Source organism: Peromyscus eremicus, chromosome 10 (assembly GCF_949786415.1).
Source record: "Peromyscus eremicus chromosome 10, PerEre_H2_v1, whole genome shotgun sequence".
In the NCBI taxonomy this organism is placed as follows: domain Eukaryota; kingdom Metazoa; phylum Chordata; class Mammalia; order Rodentia; family Cricetidae; genus Peromyscus; species Peromyscus eremicus.
Window position 1 is genome coordinate 31,628,323 of NC_081426.1, and position 17,821 is coordinate 31,646,143.

General features: G+C 52.9%; 1 protein-coding gene across 1 annotated transcript in view; it reads left to right on the plus strand.

Annotated features, from left to right (window-relative positions):
- The first annotated feature begins 2,188 nt into the window (after positions 1 to 2,188).
- Positions 2,189 to 17,821, plus strand: part of Crmp1 (collapsin response mediator protein 1) — a 52,956-nt gene continuing 37,323 nt past the window's right edge. The window contains exon 1 of the mRNA XM_059275035.1: positions 2,189 to 2,569. Within this exon, the coding sequence (XP_059131018.1) occupies positions 2,189 to 2,569 (381 nt within the window). The remainder of the gene's footprint in view (positions 2,570 to 17,821) is intronic.

Below are 17,821 nucleotides of genomic sequence, written 5' to 3' on the forward strand. Positions count from 1 at the left end.
CTCTCTCTCTGTGTTTGTGTGTGTTTGTGTGTGTGTGTGTGTGTGTGTGTGTGTGTGTGTGTGTGTGTGTGTTTGCAGGTGCCCACAGAAACCAGAGAAATGGATGGCGTAGGATCTCCCGGGGCTGTAGTTACAGGCATTTGTGAGCCACCTGACATGGTGCTGAGAACCCAACTAGGTCCTCTGTATGGTGGCAGGTGCTTTTCATTTCTAAGCCATCACTCCAGGCCTGAGATTTCCCTACCATGCAATAAGATTTCCATCACCATTGGTAAATCTAAAGGGACTGTGTCCTCCAAAATATTGACTGTAGAATAGACACTTACGGAGAGCAAGGGCTTTATAAATACTTTCCTGTGTCCCCAGCATTAGTCCCTGTCAAGTATGGGTGAGGGGAGGAAGGAAGGAACTTTCCAACTGCCCACTGACCTCGGATGGTCATGAAGTTCCAGGCAGACGGGCAGCCACGTAAAATGGACTGGGCAGGCAGCTGTTTGCTTCTCCTGGTTCCTTAATCCCACAACTGAAGGGCCCTACTTGCAGCACAAACTAGCTTGCTCCAGGTTTCAAAGGAGACATGAGGTGTCAGCCGATGTAGACCCTATGTGATAGAGGTCGTTATCTCAACAGTCATGTTCATTGTCCAGTCCATCCGGGGTTCGCCAAGGTTGTTCAGAGTTCTGTGACCTTCCGTGTGGTGCTGAAGGGACAGCTCCCCGCCCAGGGAAGCCAACGAAAGGACAGCTGCTCAATCAGGCTTCCTACTGCTTCCCACCAATCCTGACTGCCAGTTTGGACTTGTATGCCTAGGGGGCTGGCAGCTTGCGAGCCTTCCATCCAAAAAGGACAGCTGAGATTCCTAGGTCCCCAGGGACTAGAAAGTCACAAATAAATGAGGGGACTGTGACTGTTGCCTGGCCTCTGAGAAGGGAAACCCTAAGTCTTCATACTTCTGCCTGGTTAGAAAAGCTCCTAAATCTCCAGGCATCGAGCTCCAGGCATAGCTAGAGTGGACTGTACTCAGGATGCAGGAGGTACTACTCATAGATGGAGGCTGTTGTCTGTCTGGATGATTGCTTGCTCTGTGTGTGTCTGTCCCTGGGTGTCTGCCTCTAAAGCGTTTCTGTTTAAGAGTTCTTCCCACTTCCCTTATGTCTGGTAGGGATGTGTGTGGGTTCCCTGCCAGCAGTCTACAGGCCGGTGTGTGTGGAGGAGCTTTGTGAATTTGCCTTTAGAAGTGTGTGGAAATTCTCCATCCCGAGGTCTCGTTGGAGTGTGCATCCAGCATACGGGTGGGTCATCGGTTCATGTACAAGCATCTGGGAGTTAATACTAACATGGCCCCCTTGCTGTGCAGTAGGGGCCTCTGTTCTTGAGTTCTGCAGGCTACATTCTTGTATCATTTCCCCTCAGAAGGTCGGCCCTTAGGAACAGGGATTTCATTATACTGTTAGCCCAGTCCTCTGCACTACTAGTACCAGACCCTATTAGGCAATCAGTGTAATAGTGTTGAGTGAACCAATGGGGAGCTGGATGTGTATGCCTCTGACTGTTCATTTAAGTTCATTTAACTTCTGATTTTTGTGATTTGTGGGGTTACCTGAGAGTCAGAATCTCTGGTGTGTGTGTGTGTGTGTGTGTGTGTGTGTGTGTGTGTGTGTGTATCCATGGTGTGCCGCTGTCTGGAAGGAGTGCCAAGGTATCTGACTTGGGTATGTACCAGCATGCCTGTGCAACTCTCCCGTGTGATGTGAAGCTTCACTGAGTGTGTGTGTGTGTGTGTGTGTGTGTGTGTGTGTGTGTGTGTGTGGTGTGCGCGCGCACGCATCGCCCCCACCCCGTCTCTGTCCGCGCCCAGCGCTCCTCTAGGAGGCGGAGAGCCGGGTGTGTGGAGGGCACTGCGGCTCGGCCGCCCGCCCTCGGCGCTGCGGCTCCAGAACGTCACCACCCTCCCCGCCCCGGCCGCGGTCCCCGCCCCCGCGGTCCTTTGTAGCTGGCGGTGGCGGCGGCCTCGGTCACTGCAGGCCCCGCCCCCGCCCCGCCCCGACTCCGCCCCTGGTGGGCCACGCCCCAGTCCTTCCTCCCTCCCTCCCTGGCCCACCGCAGTCGCGCTTGGGCCGCCGCGGGCCCGCACCGAGGCGCGCAGCGCGGAGCCAGAGGTGGCAAGGGCTGCCCGGCGAGGACGGGGATGGCGGAACGGCGGCGCGCGTGGAACACCGAGGACGACCTGCCGGTGTACCTGGCGCGGCCGGGCAGCGCAGCGCAGACCCCGCGCCAGAAGTACGGCGGCATGTTCGCAGCTGTGGAGGGCGCCTACGAGAACAAGACCATCGACTTCGACGCCTACAGCGTGGGCCGCCGCGGCTCCGCGCGCACGCCACGCAGCGCTGGCCGGTCCGACGCCGTGGGCCTGCCGTGCCCCGGCGGCAGCGAGGACACGGCCAGCGATGTGAGTGAGCCCTCTGGCTCTGCCGTCAGCTCGCCAGGCGATCGTGATGACAGACCGCCGGCGTTGCGCATCCGATGCCCTGCGCCCCGCGACCTGCCACTCGGTCGGGACAATGGCCAGGTACCCTCGGGGCGCGTGGGCCGGACGTGGGGGGCGGGGCCCTTGGAGACCTAGGGTTTGGGCAGCGCGAGGGCGAGTGCTAGGGCCCATTGCCACCAGGTTCTGGGGACTGCAACGGCCCCTCCCCCACTTTATCCTACAAGAGGTTCAGAGAGGTTATACGCTAGGCCAGGGCTGGCCAGCATAGCCTCTGGACTCCGGAGGAATCTCTCAGGTCCAGAAAGCCAGAGTCAGGTTCTGAGAGGGGAAGTAAGTTGCTGCAGCTGCTGCTAAGGGACCTGTAAGATGAATTTAAACCTCATTTCTCCTTCTGGGGTTCTGTGAATAGGGAGCATTCTCTATCTTCCTCCATCCATCTATTCTCTCACTCAGTGATTGTGGAGTGCTTACGCTTCACCCGGCTCTGGGAGAGGGTCACCGAATGACTCGACTCATACGGCTGCTCCCCGACCCTCCCTGTGGGACGATTTGGTTAAGGGTTTAGATGTTGGGCAGTTAGAGATCATCCAGGGACACTCCTGGATGTGCAAGTTGAAGGGGAATCTGAGGTTTGAACTCCGACTTCTGAAAGTGAGGAGGGCTATTAGGGAAAGGCACAGCCAGGTTTGGGGCCCTATAGGTTTTCTTCTCTAAGTTGAGATTTACAAGGGAACGTGGTTGGACTGACAGAAGAGTCCTGGACTGGGTGGGTGAGGTCAGAGCCACGTGCCTGGGAAACAGAAGTTGGAGTAACGCTGACAGCTGTCTCTTGAGCTCTGGCTGGCCTGGCTAGGCAGCTTGGCCCCACCCTCCAGAAGTTCCCAGGCTGGGACGAGCTGTGGACTCATTTCTAGAATTAAGTTCATTTAAGTAGAGAGTGATCAATAAATGCTTGCTGTTGAGTTTTATCATCATTCTCTTTTTAATTATTTAGCCCTTCTCATTAACGCTACGAGAGACACAAAATGAACCAAGAGGGAGGGAGAGCTTCAACAGAACTGTAATCTGGACAGGGCATATTGGGGAAGGAAATGGGCTGGCCTGTGGGTGGGTTGATATCCTTGCCTCTGGCGCTTTTCCCTTGATTGGGAGCTCTCCGTGGTCCTGAATCTGGGGCCTGGGAGTAGGAGGCGGGGGTGAGGAGTCCAACCTTTGCTTCCTTATCCCTTTATCTCCTTCTTGGAAGCTGGACCTCGCGTGGGAAACAGGATCCCTGGCTCCACCGGAGGCTTCAGGGCTCCGAAACCCAGTCACCACCTGAAACAGCCGAGGCGTTTCACCTTCTTTAAGCTGCCTCCATCTGTGACCCCAGAGTGACAATCTGCTCTCAGCTTCCATCAAGGGGAGTACCAGGGAGGCCAGTGCTCTTTGTGCCTGGGCTGGAGCTGTCCTTGGCTGAGCGGTGGTGGTCAGGGCCATCTACACCAGCTTTGTCTCCAGCTCTGCCAGGGCCGGCGAGGCAGCTGTGCTTTGGTGTTTCTGGTCGCTTCACCTGCTCCTGTGTTCTTCCCTCCCGGGTCCCCTCTGTCCTTTCTCCCCGGCTTCTTAGGGATTGGACAAAAGGCCGCGTCCGAGTCCTCCCAAAGTACTCCCTGATAGTAGGGATTGTGGAGTGGAGGAACTCGCGGTCCCTCTGGATAGTGTAATTTACTTTATGAAAACCGCAGGGCTTGGGTTGCAGAGGACTGGGGATCCGGGGCTGGCCTCACCACTCCTGCAAAGGGTGCCCGGGCCCCTCCCCCGCCCACAAGGCTCTTTTCCTGGGAGGGAGGAGGGATTTCTACAGCGCAGGCGCAACGTTTGCAGTTGCCAGAGGCTGATGGCTGCAGCGCTTTGTACCGGCAAAGTCTGCTTGGGAGCAGCAATCTGTTTGGCCAGTCGCGAGCATGGCTCCTCCCTCTGACTTGTACGAGGCCCAGCCCCTCTCGGTAGCTTGCCTGTCCAGAACCCGCTGACTGACCCCTGGGAATGCCCGGGTACTGGAACCTATGATTTAGTACTGAGGAAGGGAATCCAGGAGTCAGTTGGAAGGATGCCGCTGCCATCCGCGGCTTCCGGTCATTAATGAGAATTTAGGAGCCAGAGCACAGGCGGGACTTAATGAGTAGGGAACCCGCACCGACATCTGCCTGGATCTGGCTTCCAGACGCTAATATATCTCATTTTATCTCTGCATATGTGCGGAATTTTACCTCTGCAAGCTTTAGTTTCCTGTCTGTAAAAAGGGAAAACCATGGCCTAGTGTGTTCCCGGATATAAGCTTGTTCGCTCGGATCCTGTAACCTCACCTGGTCTCTTGCAGTGGTCTAGAGAACCGGCTTTCTCCGTGTGGTGGAGGATGCCAGGCCCCAGCAGGGTCCATAGATTTTTTTTTTCCCGTACCTCACCTTCCGTGGCAACCCGGAAGTGGAGGAGAGTGTCTATGCACAGGGTCAGTGGAGGGAATTGTGCAGGCAGGAAATGAGCTCATTGGTAGGGAAATGGCTTGCTTCTGCCTGGGGGCAGCTGCCCAGTGCTTTGAGGCCTGTTGGGGCTCCCTCATCCATCTTTTGTCCTCTCTTGGTGAAGTTTGGCAAGCCATGTCCTGCAGTCTTGCTTGTCTCTCCTAGAGCAACATCGGAACCATGGGTCCCCTGGGCTTTGAATACTTAAAAGAGAGGCATTCTTTCCCTGTCCCCAGAGCTGTAGACACCTTGGTGCCAGTTCTATCTTCCCAAGCACTCATTGCCGGGCCACTGGACACAATGACAGGACACTGAGAGGAGAGAGCGGATGAAGGGTCAGAGCCCGTCACCCATGGATTCGGGCCTCGTCCTTTCTGCTGCATTGCCTCTGCCTGGGAGTGAAAATGGAGAGTCAAGAGAGATGAAGGCTCTGGAGATGGGGCTGGGAAAATGAGTAAACCGTGATTGAGGTGCTATTCAAGGGTACAGCATGAATGAAGGCTTGGACTTGGATCTGGTAAAGGGTCCATTCAGGGGACGGAGAAACGGAGACCATGGAAGGAGTGGCCAGAGGGGTCCTTGAGTGCGACCCTGAAGGGCCTAGGATGCTTCCAGAAATTAGGGAGGGTGCTGGCTCCCTGCCAAGCACAGGTTACATACAGAGACACAGAGACACCTGTGGCGCTGCTCAAGGCCTTTGCCCGCGCACCGGAAGGCTGTTTCTTGCTTTTAAAACAACACTGAATGAACAGCAAATTGTCCTAATTGCGCGAGCAAGGCCGGGGCGAGGGCGAGGGCGAGGGCGCGGGGCGGGGGTCGGGGGCGGAGTAGGGGAGATCGGAAGGCAAGCGCTTCCTGGTTCGAGCCGAGAGGGGCGAATCCGGTTCTGCTGCCGCCACCGGGAGGAGCTGTCTGTCTTCAGCGCCCTCCTCTCGCCCTGCCTCTCCCTCCTCCTCCCGCCCTCCTTGCCAAGCCGGGAGGTGCAGGCAGCCGGAGCAGCGGCGGCGGGCCGAGCAGCGGGGAGTGGGCAGCGGTGGGCGCCGAGCTTCTGTCCTTTCTTGCATCCCTTTCGGGCCTCTGTCGCCGTTCCCACGAGTATCTCCGCCGGGAGACAGCCGGGTAGGGCGTCAGACAGCCGGCAGGTCCAGCAGCCAGGCGGAGGGCTCCAGGGGGGCCATGTCTCATCAGGGGAAGAAGAGCATCCCGCACATCACGGTAAGCCCCCCCTCCCTGCCGCGGTGCTTTGTGGCGTGGGGGTGGTCGCCATCAGGGTCCAGACCCGTGGGGGGGGACAGCAGGGGCGCCCCCGGAGGCTTCCTGCGTCGCCGCGAGTGGGGCGGGGCCCGTTTCGCCGAGGCCGCCCCCTCCCCCTCTGGGGACAATGAGGGGGAGCCCCGCATGGCAGGGCGGGGCTGGAGTCTCCGGTCCCTCTCCCCGCGGGCATGCAGCCCCCTCCCTCCGCGGGATGTGCCGGGAGGATGGCGTGGCCGGGAAGGATGCGGAGCTGAACAAAAGAGGGAGGGGCTCGGGGTCCCAGCCCACTCCCTCGGGCCTCACGCGAGGATGGAGAAGGTGTGCCTGGCCTAGTGCACCTGGTTCCTGCAACATCCCTCCCTTCCACCTTGCAGCCTTCAGAGGAAGGAAAAAGATGTGGCTCTTCACTTCTTGCTTACTGATGGGGTGGAAGGCCGGAATTGGAGCTGCGCCATGATGGAGGCACCGCTCCCATGTCTCACTGCAGCTAAAAATATCCCAGTGGTCCACACTGGCAGCTGTGGCTTCTTAAGGGTTAACCGCAAAGGCTGAGCAGCCCGAAGGTGGGACAGTAGTGTGGGCTGAACATCTGGGCTGTGTCCCTGGGTGTGGCCGGAAACAAAGGAGGCCTGATCTCTAAGCTTTGTCTAGGCTGGGAGCTAAGGGTGATGAGGTCAGAAGCTACATCCTCAACTGAGTTCCTGCCTGGTATTAGAACCAGCAGACAGTTGCCCAGAGCTGGCAGCCCAGAGACTGGGGTGGCAATGCTGGAGCATTCAGGTGCCGGGAGGCGGGATTCCCAGAGCTGGCATTCCCCTGGGTGAATCTTGAGGTTTGAAGGTGGAGACTCGGTTTGATTCATGCAGGATTCTGGCTCAGGGTCAGCCCCAGGGCTCCTACAGGGCAGCTTGGGGTGCTGACTTTTCCTAGGCACCTGTCAAATGTGACACCCTGCTAGTTTTATAGTCCCCGGGGAGAACCTTTCAGGGAAGCACTGTTAGGAAGCAGGGGGAGACTGGAAAGTGAGCTGTGAGTATGGGTGATAAGGAGAGTGGAAGGAGTCTTGGTTCCCCACCAGTGTTTTGCCTTGTCTGACTCTCATCCCTCCTGAACCCAGCTTCAGCTCTGGCCAGCAGACCTCTGTTGAGTTCCTACTTACATATGTGACTCTAGGGGCTGTAGGCTGAACCATATCTATCCAATTTGTAAGCCCTGTAGCTAGGAGAGGCCCTTGGAGGGAATGTGGTGGCCATTTGCCAGACAACGAGGGAAGAAAGCCTGGGATTATTTGAGCAGGTTCCTGCTGGAGGGCCTGCTGATCTTGGGCCCCTGCCAGCGGAACTGAGGCAGGTGATGAGATGGGGCTGATACAGGGACTAGTGAGTCAGTAGCTTGGGGTCCCTCTGTGTTTTGTGCTCCTGGCAGAACTAAGCTTCAGGGCGCCAGTGTCTCAGGTTGAAGTTCAACAGATGGCTGCTAGGCAGGTCTGCAGGAAGGGCTGGCTCCATTGGAGTCATTCCTATGGCTCTTAGTCTGTTGAGCTGCAGGGCCATCCTGCTGTGACCTTCTGCAATGGAGATGAAGGGCTCAGCCTTTACACCAGATGGCCGTGGGTATGTGTCCTGTTGTGGTGGCTCTCTGAGCCTCGGGTGCTTTGATATCCATAGCAGGTGCCCCCACAAGACTCATGAGCAGCCTGGCCATCCCAGCAGAGCTGTGAGTGAGTTGGCACACGTGACTTGTGAAAGGCTTGGGTACCGCTGGCCTGTCTGCTGCTTTAATCCTTTATGCAAAGCAGGCGATTAACCTATGGGACAATTGCAGAGATGCTGCACCAACCTCAGGAGTGGTTCCAGGGAGCATGGTGAGGAGAGATGCAGAAAGGCTATCTCAGATGCAAAAAGAGGACCACGAGAAAGCACTTGTTCCTTTGGAGCACATTGTCTGCCTCAACCACAAAAAATTGTGGTTTTAAGAGGAAATAGCAAACTTGAGAGGCACAATGTGAATGGCTCTATCTTGTAAGACCCTTTACCTGGAGACGTTTTGCTAATGGTACATAGACTGTGATGGGGTCCTCTTTTAAAATGCCACTGTGGCTTCCTAAATGCTACAGCCCTCACCTGTTCCCCAGCTATCACTGGGTAATTTATAGTAAGTGCCTGGTCTCTGCCAAACACAGGGACATTGGGAAGGAGATGGCCTTAGCTTTCACAGTTAGAAATAATTGACATCTAATCCACAAATGGCCATAAAGGGTGGTGGGTAAGTAAAGGGGATTAAGGGATCTGCAGGCAACTTCAGCAGGTGCATAAGGAGAGAGGTCAAAGGAGGTGGCTTTGGGGGGAGGCAGGAGGAAGGCCAGCATTATGGATTACCACCTCTGCTACATTGTGGCTTCTCTGCACACTGAAAGCAAACCTCGGAAAAGTCAAAGGTGTTTCAGGCAGCCCAAGGAGAGGCCTGAGGTACAGGAAGGCTCACGATGCAGGCCACAGAAGCAAGCAGAGAGCACAGCTGCAGCCTCAGGTCCCTCCTGCAGGGTGCTGGATCGCTCCACGGGCCCCTAAATCTCTGTTACGGGGAGACATCCACAGAGCTGGAGATCTAGGCTTCAGTGGGGGAATTCAGAGGTGTTTGCCAGAACAGGGAGCATGGGCTCACAGACTGTACACCTTATGGGCAGACATGGAGATGGAATTAGGAAAAAGCTCTACTCCGATTGGCTGTGATGCAGAGTCATTTCTTTTTTTAAGCATTCTAATCCTTTCTGAGATGATGGGCAGTCTGGCCTGATGGAGAAGGAAGATGGGAAACACACACTTAGTCTCTGTCCCTGGGGACTGTTTAAAATATTGATGAAGCTCTTTCTTGGGTGGATTTTACTGTAATGAATAGCACAGATGGGGGGTTAACATAGCTGAAGCTATTTACAGGTGCCCACTGTGTTTAGCAAGTAGAGTGTCGTGGGTGTGGCTCTGAGCAAACAAAGGCACTGGACTCCCTGGCCCTGCAGAAGCTCTTGGCTCCCAGAGGAGCTATGGGGTTGGGGGGAGGGAGAGTGAGGGAGGTTGTGTGGTTGCTCAGCTGGGGCCTGGGAGAAGTCAGGGAGCTTGCTACCTTGCTACCGAGCTTCTGGTTATTATTAACAATGGGACTTGCTGCTCTTGCTCTAGTCTGCATGACTCCTCTTATCTCCCATGTGGATCTTAGAACCGTGGGAAGAGGGTAGCCTGGGTGTGATCAATCATCATTGCTTCCCAAAGAGGAAATGAATGTTCGAAGGTGTCAGTGGTGGGTCAAGGTTCTTGCACTGGGCTATGGAGGAAAGATTTGCGTTCAAGTTCACATTCAAGCAGGCAGAGTGAAAGGGCTGTTCCGCTTGTTGAAAAAAAACACTGGGTGGATGTGTTGGTGTGTGAGCTTGTATATGTGAGTATACAGTGGTGTGGAAGTGTGTGTGTGTGTGTGTGTGTGTGTGTGTGTGTGTGTGTGTGTGTGTTTAGTCAAAGAATGAAGGCAGGGAAGACACTTACATTGGGCTGAAGTTGTGACTCTAATGTAAAACATACAGGGGAAAAAAAGAAACCAAACCCAAACCCAAACCAACAAAAATTGCAAACCCGTGAAACATATGGTGGGCTATCCTGAAGGGGACATTCATCTAGAGTAAATGTTCATTTATTCCCCGAGTCTGTGCACAAAGGATTTGGATATTTGCACAATTTGGAAAAACCCAGGAGGGGCAGAGGACAGCATGTCAGGGTTACTGTGAGCTGATCCAAGCTTCTGCCATCCAGACAGAGACAGAAACCCCCAGTAATGTCAAGTTCATGGGCAGGGGGAAGTGAGCCAAATTCTAAAGGAGAAATACTTTTATTACAACTGAATCCTTAAGGAGAGTTTCAGAAGGGACACAAAAGTGACAGGGCATTGTCACAGCACCATGGCACCACTAGTTTTGAATGCTCATCCTTTTAAGTAATTTTTTTGGTTTTTGAAATTTTTTTTGAGGCAGGATCGTACTCTGTAGCCTAGGCTAGCCTATAACTCACTCTGTAGCTCAGGCTAGCCTCTACTATCAATACTCTTGTTTAGTCTTTCCAAGTGCTGAGGTTACAGGCGTGAACCACCATTCGTGGTAACAGTTGTTTCTTACGTTCATTACAAAGTGAACTTGGCCGATACTCAACTCATGGAACACATTCAGTGTCATACTCCCCAGAGTTCCTGGCACATAGCAAGTGTCTAACAGGTCAGACATGGCTGGTGCACGCTGAGGAGATAGGAATTTGAATTTCACCTTAGTGGCTACTACTGTTCTCACAGTGACTGTGCAGGATGCCTTACCAAGCTTGCCATCAAAGTGACAAAGCGCACACACCTGGAACGAGTTAATAGTGGCCAAGGGACAGGTTGAATCAGAGCATGCCAGAGGAATTCTAAGATAAGGACCAGGCCTTGGCTCTGGCTAGAAGCAACAGAAGGCTTTGTGGGTTTCACAGTGGCGTGAAAAGAAGTCAATTGGTGGGCACAAGATGGAACAGCGTAGGTGAAATTTGAGTTGGGAGAAGAGCACCATTATCAAAAAAGATGAGTTTTATACAGAAGAATCAGAAGGGAGGGACTTGAGAGAGATCTGAATTCCTGGGCAGCTGAAGATGCTTCAGGGGTGTGGACGTGTGAACTGCGCCCAAGAGAACAGAAATAACACAGACTCCGAGGAGGCATCTGATCCTGGGCAAGTCACTTCCTCTTCTTATATCTTGAATTCCATTTCTTACCGTGAAATAGGTGAGGACATAGAGATTCAATGTTACAGGGCATTTTGACACCCTGTGAGTCATAGGAAGGTGCTGGGAGATGGTGTGTTAGAGGAAACAGTGATGATTCTGAAGTCAGGATGTCTGGGTTTGAATCTTGGGAGTTCACACAGTCTCTCCTTCTATCAGTTTTTCTCTAAGGCCATTTATAAAATGAGACTAGTAAGAGCAGCCACTATGGGGCCCCCCTTCCATGAAAAAACATGAGAATAGCTGAGAATAGTTTCTGCACAGAGTAAACACCACATGGGTTAGCTGTCAGCACCATCACTGTGGGACAGTGTATTGGTCAACATTGTGCAATAGTATACAACCCTGAGATCTAGCTCATCCCACAAGCCTTGCCTTTGCTGCTGTTAGAAGGTGCATCTGCCCCATGTATCTCTTCACATTGAGACCCTGGCTGAAGGAGGAGTAGAGCATGCAGATTGGAAGCCACTTAGAAGGCCTTTGGGAACTTCTGCCCCATCATGGCATATATTATGTTTCAAGTCATAGGGCTGAGCCCCAAGTCAGGATAAACCTGGAGTCAGTTTCCTGGGTGTGACCAGAGGATTTCACGGGCCAGTTCTGGTCTTGAAGAAATGCTAGTAGTCATCTTTGGAAACCGATGCTGATCTTGTTATGGAAATGTAAGAGTGATGGAGAAAAGGCTCAGTGCTGGTTCTTAGGTGGCGTTGGCTCAGAGGGCAGTTAGCAGTACAGGTTGGCATGGGGGTGAGAGACAAGGGTCAGGTGTAGACAGGTGTGCAGAGGTGTAGAGGAGACACTGTAGAAAGGAAAATGGAAGCCATTCCAGCGGTGGTGGTCCTCAGCCCGTGGAAGTGGAGTGGTGTGCTGGGACCATCCCCAGCTGAACTGCAGGTCAGCGGTCAGCGGCCAAGTTTCCAGAGTGTTTTAGGAACATCTGTCTGCAGCGCTCTGAGTACTCACAGGTGTGAGTAGAGCCCGGTTTGCTGCTGTGAGCGAAAATGAAGCATCTGGTACTGACAAGACAAGCCTCAGAGGATGTCCCCCGCCCCACAGGACCAAGGAGAACTAGGTCAGGGCAGCGGACAGTGGGAGGGTGTTGAAGCACAAGTCTGTGCCATCGGGCTGCTAAGGACCTCTGGGGAGACAAGGAAACATGGCTGCCAACCTAGCTGGTGGTGTTTGGTACTTAAGTCCCTCAGGAATGCTGCTAGGTTTTAGACCATTTTGACCATATTTCCTGGTTAGAGGGGCTGAGAACCATTTCCCTGGATAGATAGGATGTCAAGGTCCTGAGTTTTGCTCTGACCAAATGCAGCTGTGAATTGGTGCTGGTGGTTCATGAAGTGGCGTAGGAGCTGGGATACTTGACGGAGAATGTGATTCGGCAGACTGAAGTGGGGCTGGGGAGGTGGCTCAGTGTGTAAAATGCTTGCCCCACAGCATGAGTCTGTATCCCTAACACCTGTGAAAAGGCTGAGTGTGGTGAAACACATCTGTAACTCCAATTCTGGGGGGTGGGGTGGGGGGGCACTGGCTGGTGAGATAGGCAGATCTCCAGAGCTCACTGGCCAGCCATCCTAACCAAATCCATGAGCTCCAGGTTCAGTGAGAGACCCTATCTTAAATAATACGGTGGAGAGCAGTTGAGGAAGACATCCCACATCACCATCTGACTTTCCACATATATGTTATCTGATGGACACATGCACGTATCCACATGAACATATTTGTGTAACACACACACACACACACACACACACACACACACACACACACACACCAGAAAGCAAGGGCAAACAGATGAAAGGAAGGCATTGGTGCCTGTGGCTGTGTGAGCTCCCAGTCCTATAGACTTCACTCAGTCCTCTGCTTTAGGAACCTAGAGCTCCCTCCTTGAGTAGGATCACTTTCCCTAGCATTCTGCCTTTGCCATCAAGACCTGTTCTCTAAGGAGCACCTTTCTTCCCAGGGTGAGAGCTGTGAGCTCTTTGGTTAATTTCTCATGTCCGTATGTTCCACTTTACCATAAGCACACGGAGGACTGGGAGAATCACCCCTCCTCAGCCTCTCTTCAGTAGCACCCCTGCATTTGCCAGTCACCTAAGGGACTCCTTACTGTGTGTGGGGGGATGAATGAGTCCACATGGTGAGCCATGCTTCTTGGGTGAGTGAGATTTTAGCTACCCCCTGCATGGATTTTCCTTCTTTCAGTCCTGTCTGTGGGCTTAGCTCTGAGCTAGTTTGCACCATGAAGGGTGTTAGAAAGGGAGGCTCTTCTAGAGTGGAACCTTAGCAGTAGAAAGAGGGCAGATCTGTTTTGCCAACAAGCTTCTTCGCCGGCTTTCACACTGGACAGCATCCTTTCCAGAACTGTTCACATTCAATTTGGGACATGTATGCATGACTGTACTCCCAGAGGCTTTACTCAGTAACAACCTGGTATCAGAATGGGGTCAGTTTTAAGGAGAACTCAATGGATCTGATACAGAACCAAACCATTCAAAGCAACACACAGCTGCTCGAGGGATGTAGTGCCTATCATCAGACCAGGCTGCTGTGCACACATGTACAGACATGCATGTTGCTGGAGATGGAACCCAGACTGTGATGCATGCCAGGCAAGGACTCTACCACCAAGCTGTATCCTTAGCAGAAAGGTGCTTTTTGTCATAACAGATCCCAAAGACTGAAGTGCCAGTGCAGTCTCCACAAATATTTGCATTCTGTAACCTCTACGTTGAAGGGAACCTTATAAACGCAGGGAGGTTTCCTGGGTTTGTGTAGGGACATGCCTGACATGATTTATTCTCCTTGCTCATACCGGAATTCCAAATGCCTTCTAGAATCTTTAGAGTCACAGGAGGTCACCACCCCCCACGCAGCTGGGCTTGCTCTGGGAGCACTCTGTGTGGCAGATGTTTCTTGTGTGAAGCGCCCTTGTTTGGCCTGAGAAATGACCCAGTGCTCTACTCTCCTGCTGCTGTCAATACTGGGGGAGGTGTTCTTCAACTACGAGGGCCTTCTCTTCTCCAACCACCCCAGTTGTTCGTCTGTGCCAAGAACAGCATGGCGTTTGGCTTCTCTTCCTCTCTGTCTGAGCTTCCTTTCTGTTGCTGTGATAAAACACTCTCACCAAAAAGCAATTTTGGGGAAGAAAAGGGTTTGGCTTACACTTCCAAGTCATAGTCTGTCACTGAGGGAGGTCAGGGTGAGAACCAAAGCAGCAAATTGAAGGCAGGTTTGGTTGCTACTCTATGTAGTGTTCTCTCTTATAAGGGAACTCCCTCACAGCCAAGGAAATACAACAGAAGCCATGGAGGCACATGCTGGCTCACTCACAGGCTCGTGATCAACTAGTTACTTTATACAGCCCCAGGACCTCCTGCCCAGGGAATGGTACCACCCACAGTGGGCTGGGCCCTCTCACATCAGGTAGCAAGACAATCCTTCATATATATGTCCACAGGCCTGTCTGATCTGGGCAATCCCTTGGCTAAGGATTGAGATTCTTCTCTCAGATGACTATAGGGTATGCCAAATTGACAGTTAAAGCCACAGGATTCCACTCCTCCTTTTTTTCTTTTTCACTAAGCTGTATTTTTGGGCATATAGAGCAATAAGAATCCAAAATTAAACTTGAATGATTTGGCACTGATTTTTAAATGATAAACAAGGAAACAATTTTCCTATTTCCTCAAATGCCCGAACGCAGATGTGTGACCTGGAATCCTGGATCTCCTGGGCTGATGTTCAGTGTGTGGGCATCTTCTGGGCTTCTAGATCGTATCCTGGTAATCCCATGAGGTCAGAGCTCTGACTGCTTGCATTTACAGAGGAGGAGCTCAGCCTGCAGAGGTGACATGGGGGATAAGCTGTGGTCTCAGCACCAAGTGGAGGACGTGTATCCTAGGAAATAAGGCAGATAAAGCTGAGCTGAAAGATGGAGCATCTTGGACATGCTAGCCAAAGGGACAGACCTCACACGGGGGGAGCTCCACATGGTGCTAGAGTCAGGCCACTGGAATGGGGATGGGAAGGCTGAGTGGACCTGGCAAGTGGCCCACCCTTCCGGGATGTTACAGGCGAAGACACAGGTGGCATTACTAGGTAAGTATGGTGGTTCTCGGCAGAGAAAGGGCAGGCCAGGCATGGAGGAGCCTGGGAGGGTCCTTCATCCTGTGGTGGGAGACACTGTTGAAAGGTCATGGAAAGGGGTGAGACAGTTGATTTTGTGCTTCAGAAAGTCATTCTGGCTGTCATATGGTAGAAATGAGAGGCAGATGTGCAGGCCAACTCAGGCCAGGTGCAGTAGAAGGTGGAAAGCATCAGATGGTTGTGAGGACCTTCCCAAAGTGGACAGTGCTAGGCTCCAGGTACTCTGGGTTTGCCGCGCTGGAAGCTTGATCCTCAGTGTGTTGTGTTGGACACACGTCTCATAAGGGTTAACAAGGGAAGTGGGCCTAACAGAAAGTGATGATGCCGTGAAGCCACGCCCTTCTGAGTGGATCGTTGTAGTCAGCACGGGGATGGACTAGTTACGAGAGGGAGCCGCATACACCTCTGGCTGATCATACTCCCTTGCCTTCTGTTTCCACCTTGGATGATAACACACAGGTCCTGGCACAGGTTGGCGCCAGACTCTCGGGCTTCCCAGTCTCCACGATCACAAGCAAAATAAACTTGTGCTGGTTAATGAGCCACCAGTCTCAGGTGTTCTGTGACAGCAGGCAAGGCAGGCGAACACCGGGTGTGAGAGGCGGGAGCAGCTGAAGTTGAAAACGCACATCTTGGTATAATTCAGCTCCCCACAGAAGGACTCTAGGCAATTACTATGCCACATATTGTCCATAGATGAACCACGCCAGTTCTGCATCATGCGTAGGTCCTGAAGGACAGGTGGACATGCCCATGTGACAGGGTCAGGGTGGCCGGACTCGCCTGGTGTCTGCAGGAGACGAGCTGTGTTCTCTAGTAGCACCCGTGTTCAGTGAGATAATGAGACGTTGCCAGTGTTCTTAGCTAAGTAGGGCTCTATGTCTGACTCTCAGAGAAAGCATCCTTTGAAATGGTCGGAGCTTTTTAATGGGACTTACCCTCTTGGGCCACATTCCCAGAGGGAAGGTAAGCTGAAGCGTGGGATGCGGCGTGCCCTGGATAAATGACACAACAGATGTGGAGGGGCTACTGTTGCTTAACCTATTTAACAGGGGGATGGAGGCTCATGCACAATCATTAGGGACAGTGAAGATATCCTTATTCCTAGATATCCCCCAGGAGTAATAGAACGGCGGTGGCGGGGAGGTGGAGGGAGTTACTGTCTAGGTGCCAAGTGGAACAAGGTTCGAATTCTGGAACCGTCTCTTGGTTGTGTGACTTGGAGCGAACTCCCTGCCTTCTCTGAGTTTCCCCATTTGTAGCAGCTACTCTTGCTTCCTATGGGGATTTCAGACTTAAAAATGAAAATGGAGACCCATGTGGATTTAGCTAGGGCCACCTTTTGCAGGCAGCAGGGAGGACCTGCCCACTGAGGTCTTTAGAGAATGCGCCATTTTACAGTCAGATAGTCTGTCATTAGAGTGTTTCCTGAGCGTTGACCAGTACAATGGACCTGAGATCCTGCTGTTACAGCTGTAGTTGCCATGGAAACAGGCCTGCGCTCTATTCCCTGGGGCCCACCTACATTTCTGATTCAAAAAGGAAATGCCACCCTGCTTCCATCTAGGCAAAGGAAGGGTAAATGGGTGTTAATTAGACTGAGTTCCACACTGGTTTCCGCTCCCTGGGTCTCTCCTGACTATGGATGGATAAGCTGCCACAAGGATGGTTTCGTGTGAATGAATAAACAGATGTGTGCAGCTGTGTAGTGGCACTTGCTGCTGCTAGACAGCCTGGTGGGAGGTGTGGCGGGATTGAGGCTGTGGCTACTGAGGGTACGAGCCCCGCTGTGGCAATGTGAAGTGTTTGGGCTGCTCAGCTCACAGCCAGCCTGTGTGTTCTGTACTGTACTGGACAATAAACACATACACACTGCACCTCACAGCAGCGAATGTTTACTGCATCACAGGTCACAGTGGCACTGCTCAGCTAGGTTTGTCTCTGGGATCCTGTCTGGGTCAGGTTTGCTCCTCCAAGCATCTCATTTTGGGTCACATGTCACGTGGGTCATGTGGGAGGCAGACTAGAGAGGGTTGGCCTGAACCACCTGTGTCTGAAAGCCCTGCTTGGCTCATGCATCCCCGAATCTTCTCTCGCTGGTCAAACCTATTCACAGGGCTGGTCCACAGCCATCACAAAGCATGACCAGGGTGGGTGGGTGGGGAATCAGGAGTGAAAATCACAGCCTGTTGCTGAGAGTTGACACCCAGAGAGCTGGGGATATTTAGTGATGTTGTCTGGACAACAAGAATCTTGCTAAAGCACCTGGGCTGAAATTTTCACCAGGTCACCCCAGAGTGTTTTGGAGGCCAGCTAGGCCTGGTGCTGTGCTGTGGCCTGTCTGTCTGTCTGTCTGTCTCTCTCTCTCTCTCTCTCTCTCTCTCTCTGTGTATATGTATGTATGTGTGTGAACACCTACATACTCTACTGGATTTTGGAGCTTTGAACACCAGCCTTGCTCACTGGCAGGGCTTGGAGGGTTGATAACTTTTTAATTTGAGTTTCAGCTTCTCCCCTTTCATAAGAGAAGTCAGCGCCGCTTATGTTCATTTCCTGACAGGTGTATCTCCTCCAAGGTAGTGCTCCCTGGTCTCTGTGAGTCTCATTTCCATGCTTGTCCCTTG